Genomic DNA, 7974 nt, shown 5'->3' on the forward strand with positions numbered 1-7974 from the left:
TTATAAAGTGAGGGGTGTGGATGGGTGGTTTTTGAAGGCTCCTCAAAGCTCTGACAGGCACCACCTCTGGGGGCTTCTATTCACTCTCCTCCAACCTTGTCTACCTGGACAGGCAGGGACAGACGACAAGAAATCGCTCACTCTCACCCCCATCCCAGGACCCCAAGGCCATAAATGTGCAAGGACAGCAGAGGCCTGCGTACCAAAGACACATCCCCATCAATTTTGCTTCGGCTCTGTCTCCATTGCTCCTGTAGACAAACACCGGCTGGGGGGCCAGCTGGGAGTTTAGGTCCTTCAGCCTCAAAGAACAAAGGAGGAAGAAGGGACCTTCCCGGAAGGTGAGGGGAGGGAGTCCTGGGGCTCCTATGCCTCTCCCTCTCCATAGGGCTGGCTGTCCCTCTCTTTCTCACAGATACGGGAGGAGGGAGTGTCCTGTCTTTTCCTCTGAGGCTGGTGACTTCATCTCCTCCCCTCTCTAAGGTTGGGGTCTCTACCTCAGCCCCATCTGTTCCCTGGGTCTGAAATCTCCATCCCCCTCTCCCTTTTTTCTCCTTGGGACTGGGGGTCTCCACACCCTTCCCTCTCCTCCTCTCTCAGGACCAAGTCTCTTTATTCCTTTTCAGGCCTGGCCTCTCCAGCCCCCGGCGGAGGGGTCCGCATTCCTCTCCTTTCTTAAGGCCACGGCTCCCTCCCCCACCCGCTCCAGCTCCTCCTCCCCACCCCCTCCCTCCGCCCCGAGGCATTGTGGGAGGAAACAAGATGTGGGGCGAGAGCGGCGCGGGGAGAAGCCCGCAGTGCGGGGCCGGGCGGGCTCAGCCAATGGGGAGCGCGGACGGCGGCGCGCGCGGCGGGGGGGCGGGGGCGGGGCACTATTTCAGCGGGGGCCGCGCGTCGGCCGCGCTCAGCGGCAGAGCGGAGCGGAGCTGTGAGGCGCCAGTGCGGAGCGGGCGGGCGGGCGGCGCGAGGCGGAGCGCGGGCGGCCGGCGAAACTCGAAGGGCGGACCGCGGCAGGGATCGATCGGCCTCGGGCTGCGGGAGCCGGCTACCGCGGCGGCGGCGGCTGCTGCAGCTGCAGGAGGAGCCCAGGGAACACCGCCCCTGCCTGTGCTCTGCCTCGGGCCATCGCTGCTCCCCAGGGCCCAGTGCGGACTCGCCTCCGTGAAGGTGAGCGGTGGGTGGGGGCGTCCCCCGGGTGGCGGGCCTGTGCCCGTCGCGTGCGACTCTACACGACCCGGCCCTCGCCGCGGTGGCCCTGCGGCCTCCTTAGCCGGCCCCAAGGCCTGGAACAGGGCTGGCCCCGCAGCCCTTGGCGTTGACGGTCCGGGCAGCGCAGCGCGCCCCCGCCGCCCCTCCCTCTCGGCGCAGCCCGGGCTGCGCCACCCTTTGCCCCGGCCACCCTCGTGGCGCTGCTGGAGGCCCGGGCTGCGGAGCTGCCGCTGCCCCCGCCCCCCGGGAGTCTCTCTGCGCTGCGTGGAGGCCCCTGATGTCAGGGGCCGGGGAAGAGGGGGTGGAGAGGGCTCGGGCGTGACGCGGCTCCTCCTGCCGCCACCGCCACCCTCTGGGGCGTCCTTCCTGCAGCGAGGACGCCCAGTCACTCCGGCGCTGTTCCAGGCCGGGTGGGGGAGGGCGGCCGACCGGCCGGGGCCTGCGGACCTGGCCGGCGGCGCGGGCGGGAGGTGGGGGGGAAGGAGGATGCTTCCTCGTTCCCCAGGTGCTGCCCTTCGGGACCGCAGCGCTCTGGAGGACGGGATAGTGGAGGGATACGGCCCACTTGGAGAGCCCGAAGAGGGAAGTAGAAGTGTGTGTGTATTGGCGGGTGGGGATGGTGGTCCGTGTCATTTGGAGATTTAGCCTTTTTTTTGGTTGCAAAACCAGGAATAGAGAATGGGAGCTGTCCTGGGGTGCCCGTTGTGCTTTTCACAGGAGCCCTGGCTCTTGACTGAGGCGGCTGGCCTGGGGCCCTCTGGCCATCTTCCTCCTATCTGGAGGCCCAGGTCCCTTGCTTTTTCCCAAGGAGGGAGGGACTAGGCTGGACACCTTCCTGTGCTTTGCTCACCGGCACCTTGGACAGGGGTGGTAGGGGTTGGGCTTCACCTCTCTCAGATGCCTGGGGGGCCAGGGGTGAAGAATCGTGCCATTGTAGTCTTAAGACCAATATTATGTAACCTCAGGCTCTTTCCTGGAGAGTAAGGTGGCTTTTAATTACTGTAACAAAGTTGCTCCTTTGGACTTTGGGAATGAGGCAGTGGAGCAGGTGAGCTTGCAGGCAAAATGGTGCCAATTTCATACTTTCACTTTGCTGTCTAACCAGGCCCCACCCCCACCCCTGGGTTTGTAAACAGTGCCCCCTTCTGAGTGGTAACCTGGAATAGGCCACCAGGTGACACTAGTTTTTCTTCACTTATACAGAGCCTTATAATGTAAGAACCTTTCTCCCTGTGCTGCTGTTGTACCTTTACTCAGACCCATTGAATTTACCCCATTTATCTCATTTCAACCATTAGTATTTAAAATGAAGATGTTGATTTGCCCAAGGTCACGTAACTAGTCATTCCTTGAACAGGGTTCTCCGAATCTTTCCTCAGCACCACATGGTGCTCACAGACTCTAGTTGAGGCTCTGACTTTTCCTCTCCAGAATGTGGGGGCAGAGGGTGCTGGTCTACTACCTCTTTGCTCTGCCAGTTTCTGCCGAAGTGGAACCAGCCCTGCTTAGTTTGGCAGTGCTATCTAGATGAAGGGGCCTTGGATGCGGTCAAGGGCTGCCTGGCTGGCAGCTGGCATGTGTGCATTCTCTGCATGTGGTGCAGGCTGAAATGGTGGTGGTGAGTTCTGTTTTCCCTTTCAGCCATCTAGCCCACAGGCTATTGTGAACTCAGAGATCAAGGTGGCCTGGAATGATACCAAGGATATGTCCTTGAGCAGGCAGTCTCCTGTGTAGCCTTCTATCAGATAGAGCTGGAATGACAGCATCTCTTGTCCATTGGGCTGGGCCACAGAGGGGTGCTTTTAGGGGTGGGATGATGGGGGAGATTGTTACTGCTCCATGTGTTGGGACTGTGGTCAAGGACAAAGGGCTCATCCCCTCTGTTCCTGCATAGTACCTCACATGTTGCCACCTGTCAGGCACGTCCTGAGATTCCGCTCGTCCCAAGAAGGGTCCATGCAGGGTCTGCCTGGAACCTGTGGTTGCTATGGCATGAATGGCATGGCCCTGATAGCAGGGATATGAAGCAAGGCTATTAAAATCTTTACCTTTCTTAGGCACCTTTTTAAAATGCTTTATCTCCAGGTTTTTCCCAAGCCTCTGTTTTTTTAGGGGAAGGAAGGCTTCAGCATTCCTTTGAGGAAAATAAGATATTGTCCCCTAACATAATACCTTTCACATCACCTAATAGGTCAGTACTTTTTGAATGAATGAATAAGTTTGACATGAGGAAGCAACGCACCAAAGAGATGAGAAATCAGTGTTGAAGCTGGGTCCAAAATCTAGGGCTTTCAAAAATTATATTGGGCTTTAAAGAATGAACATTGTACTGAGGAGAGTGGGGAAGCAGAGGGGAGGATGGGACAGAGAGAGACATGTCCTGTGTGACCGACCAGCCAAGTCTGAGGTTGCCTTCCCACCCTCTCTACCTCTTACGGGCATCTCAGCCTGGAGTACTTGAGAGAAGGCATAATTGTCATTATCTCTGCCCCACTGGACATTGGTGGCCTGGAATATACCCTACCCCTTTTTGTATAGGGCAGGGGTTGGCAGCATTTTTCTGTGAAGGGCCAGATAGGAAATATTTTTGGCTTTGCAGGCCAAATAGTTTCTTGGAAGTACTCAACTCTGCCATCGTAGCATGTTCCTGCAACACTTTATTTTACAAAAACAGGTGGTAGGCTGGATCTGGCTGATGGACAGTCCCTTGTAGACTGTCCTTGTGTGCAGATGCTCTCATATAACTTCAGTTAATCCTTACAACAACTCGTGATAGAGAGCTATCCTCACCTGCTAAAATGAAAATAATCAAATGTAGGAAGGCCAAGTGACTTGTCTAAGACCACGAGAGATAAACTCAGGACCAGGAGTCAGGCCTATTGAGTCCTAGTCCAGCTTCTTTCTGCTATGATGCCAATGATGTAATGAATGGTCATTAAATCAGGGACTTAATTCTGTTCTAATGTTAGGACACCTGGTTTATTCTCAGGACAACCCTTAGTCCCCATTTTACAGATAATGACATAAAAACACAAGGATTAAGTAACTTGCCCAACGACACAGCTAGTAGATGTACACTGTAATATAATCTTGACTATTGGTGCTCTTCAGAATATCGGAAGTAAATTTTAGAGTTGGAAAACCTCATTTTACTTATGATAAAAACTGATGAATTATTATGTCCTATTGGCCCTATATTTCCCAGGGTGGGAACAATGTCTCTGCCAAAGCTTAGGGGCTCCCTCTCCTAATGCTTCACATCCGTGTTTTCTGTTGCCCTCACCTTCTATACTCCCCTCTTGCACTGAGACCCCACACCCAGCGGCTAATGTTCACTGCCCAGAGCAAGGAGTTGTCAGCCTTACCTCTCTGCTCCTTCTGTAGTGTCACACCATGTCTGACCGGAAGGCAGTGATCAAGAACGCAGACATGTCTGAGGACATGCAACAGGATGCCGTTGACTGCGCCACGCAGGCCATGGAGAAGTACAATATAGAGAAGGACATTGCTGCCTATATCAAGAAGGTGTGCTGGGAGAGCTGGGACTGATGGCCAGGGGTGGGGATCGACAGCTGAGCTAACCTCCAGGGAGATCTGGAGCTGGGGACATAAGAAAGCCCGTATATCCTGTGCAAGCAAAACCCTAGGAACTTGCAAGGCAGACAAACTAGCGAGTGATTCTGAATTGCCCAAGCATTCACCTTAGGAGTTGTTAATAGCTCTGCCAGGTGTGTGTGTGTGTGTATGTTTACTTTTACAGATAATTATGCTACTGCAAGGCATTGGGGAAGGATAAGATTATGGAGAGAAACTTCAGAATTAAATATTTCTGGCCCAGTTCAGAACTATTCAAAATTAAAATCTAGGATATTTGAAAGAATAAGATGTACAAATTTTTAGGGAACTACATCATTTAAAGTGGATATGCCTGTAATAATCCTCATCATGTAGGAGGTTTCCTTTTCTTTTCCTTAAAAAGGACTCAGGTACTACATCACCCCTTTCTGTCTACATTCTTAAGAAAAGGGTGGGCTCAAATATATAATTTTTAAGAAATGGATGAGCAATAATGGGGCCATAGGTTTGGTCCCTGAAAAATTCCTGAGTGAATTTGTCACTGAATATGGTTAACATGGTGAGGAAGCAGCTGTGCCAAAAGTAAGAAAAGGGGTACTGGGACCCCCTGATTCCCAGTCAGGATCCATATCCATTGGAGGCATAGTCCCAGCATTTGATATTCTCAGCTCTGGCATCCCAAGAACATGTGTAAGAATGGTGGCAGTCTGGTCCATTGAAGTGGAAGTGGTAGGGTCTCTGAGTTTTACAGAACTGTGTTTTCCTACCCAAATGGGTGAAATGAAAAGAAGAACTCCTGGAGTCCTGAGGGACTTTTTTGGGTGTGGAGCCAAGGGTGGCAGAGCTATTTGGGAGCCCACCTTCTCGCTGTCCTGTCCTCTGAGAGCCAGAAGAATCCCCAGATTTTCTGGTCCGCGCTCTTTTTTTGCTGATGGAGAAATGAGAACCAGGGAAGTGACTGGCTCTCCTGTATTACACATAGTCTTGAGCCGAGATTGAAGCTGGGTTTAGTATTTACTCCTAGTACTTGGAGAGTTGTGTGGTATCGGGGCTGTGAGGAGGCCAGAGAAGTTGTATGTTGAGCATATTGAGGGATAGAACCCCAGAGTTGGCAGCGTTGGTGGGCCCATGGTGGAGGGCTGCTGCCCTTTCATGGCCATGGCAGGATGCTTCTAGAACTGAGTCTGCAGGCTGAGCCACAAGGTAGTAGGGAGCTGATTAGCTCTAAAGATTTCCTGTGGTTTTGATGCTGAACTTGTGCCCCTTAGGGAATTGCCTTGATCTCATGGTGGAGGTCCTTGTTCTGGTACATACAGCCCACACAGTGCATGGCACACGGGAATGCCTTTAATGTTGTCTTATATAGTAGTGTCTCCTGGTACTCCCGATGTTTGGTCTTGTTTTGCTCTAATGCCTTGGTGTTTAGCATTTGGAAATGCTGGTTTAGTAATGTGTGAGGCAGCGGGTGGTGGCTCCCCATTTGTGTCATGTGTTTGACAAATGGTCCTTTATTCCACTGGCCTCTTGATTCCCTTGCTGAAGAATCCCAGGGTGGGCTAGGGGTGGCGTGAGGGGGTGGGGTAGCTAGAGGGAGGAGAGATGATCAGGGTGTAGAGTGCTGGAGGCTCAGGGGAGATGAATAATGGAGGCTTTGTGGTGTTCCATTATTAATGAGGGGAAGAGTGTCCTGGCCAGCTTTAAAACCTGAGCTTTTGAGGTTCGGGGAGCTGAGGCTGAGGGATGGGGTGGGGGTGATAACAACCAAACGTGTCGGTGCTGGAGTTGCAGGGAGAGACTCCCATTCTGATTTCTCCTTCTCCAGCTACCCTAATTACCTTTCTTCTCTACCTTTGTTCTTTTTTAGGAATTTGACAAGAAATATAACCCTACCTGGCATTGTATCGTGGGCCGAAATTTTGGCAGCTACGTCACACACGAGACAAAGCACTTCATCTATTTTTACTTGGGTCAAGTTGCAATCCTCCTCTTCAAGTCAGGCTAGGTGGCCATGGTGAAGGTGTCAGTGGCGGCGGCAGCGATGGCAAGCAGGCGGCGTTGCTGGGACTGTTTTGCACTGGGGCCAGCATCAGGATGTCCTCTCCAATGGCTGTGCTACTGCATGGACTGTATACTCGATTTCATGTGTATGTCGCAGTAAACAAAACCAAACCTCTTTCTGTTTAGTTGCCTGGGGGAAGAAGGCTGCTTTATGTTTATTTTTCAAGACTTTAAAAATATTTTTTGGTTGTATTGCACTAGGAAATCTCTCCCACCTCTCCCTTTTCTCTTTCTTTCCCTATACAAAATAAAAGGCCCACCACAGAGACTAGGCGGCCGAAAGACTAGGAGGGGTGAGGAAAAGAAATAGGTCTCTGGAGGTGGAACTAAAACTGTGCAGCTGCCTCTTCCTGGCGGTGGATGCTGCTTTGGGAGGGCCAGGGAGGCTGCAGGGGGACAGTGTTGGGATTGTCAAGGAAAAAGGGGTAGGAAGGAAGGTGGAGGGATTGATCTAGTACCAGGGAGAATATTCCACTGAACTGTGATTCTATGGCTTGGGGCGGAGGGTGGGGTGGGGATGCCTTCTTTAGGGGCCCTGAGATGTGTTTGTCTGTGGTGTGTGGGAGTGGGGAGCAGATTTGTCTTGCTGTCTTTGTCAGAATTTCTAAGTAAGGGCTGTGTCTTTGTGGATTACCTTCTTTTGTTCTTCCTGCCAGAGATCATGACAGGAGGATGCTGGGGTAGGATTAGCTTGAATCTTTTTTTTCTTTACATTTTTCTCCTGTCTGCTCCCTGCTTAGCCCTCAGTTTCCTCATTCCTCTGGAGTTCTCTTAGAGCAGCCCCTGTTGTTAGTTGGCTGGCAAGGGAATTTCTGGTGACTGTAGTTCCTTAGTTAGGTCTTAGCAATCAAACCAAATCGATGTCTCCCTTGACTCTTCTGTGTATATGTGTGAATATGTGTGTATATGTGTGTGTATGTGTGTGTGGGGTTTGGGGTAGAAGGGAGGGAGGGGGCAGGACAGTGTGGAATCTCTAGGGTGTATGGGTAGGTAGGGGGCACAGTTAGTTCTAAGTGGGCTTTTATGCTAAAAGCCTCTGGGGATATCTGTTTTGAAAATAAAGATAGGTGTCCCCTCCTTGCTGTCATCTAGCCCAGACACTCTGCTTGCTCTCTGGCTGTCTGCTCCCTG

General features: G+C 52.3%; 1 protein-coding gene across 1 annotated transcript; it reads left to right on the forward strand.

The window, feature by feature from the left end:
- The first annotated feature begins 902 nt into the window (after nt 1–902).
- Nucleotides 903–7640, forward strand: DYNLL2 (dynein light chain LC8-type 2). Its single transcript, NM_001242621.3, has 3 exons — nt 903–1167; nt 4594–4734; nt 6650–7640. Exons 2-3 carry the CDS (start codon nt 4603–4605, stop codon nt 6785–6787), a joined length of 270 nt encoding a protein of 89 aa, NP_001229550.1. The 5' UTR covers nt 903–1167; nt 4594–4602; the 3' UTR covers nt 6788–7640.
- The last annotated feature ends 334 nt before the right edge of the window (nt 7641–7974 follow it).

Source organism: Pan troglodytes, chromosome 19 (assembly GCF_028858775.2).
Source record: "Pan troglodytes isolate AG18354 chromosome 19, NHGRI_mPanTro3-v2.0_pri, whole genome shotgun sequence".
Lineage (NCBI taxonomy): Eukaryota > Metazoa > Chordata > Mammalia > Primates > Hominidae > Pan > Pan troglodytes.

What these genes read in the sequence shown, in the direction of transcription:
- DYNLL2 (NM_001242621.3), top strand. Translation starts at nt 4,603, where the DNA reads ATGTCTGACCGGAAGGCAGTGATCAAGAACGCAGACATGTCTGAGGAC. An exon ending in TTGCTGCCTATATCAAGAAG is followed by an intron (nt 4,735 to 6,649) that starts GTGTGCTGGGAG and finishes GTTCTTTTTTAG; the next exon opens with GAATTTGACAAGAAATATAA.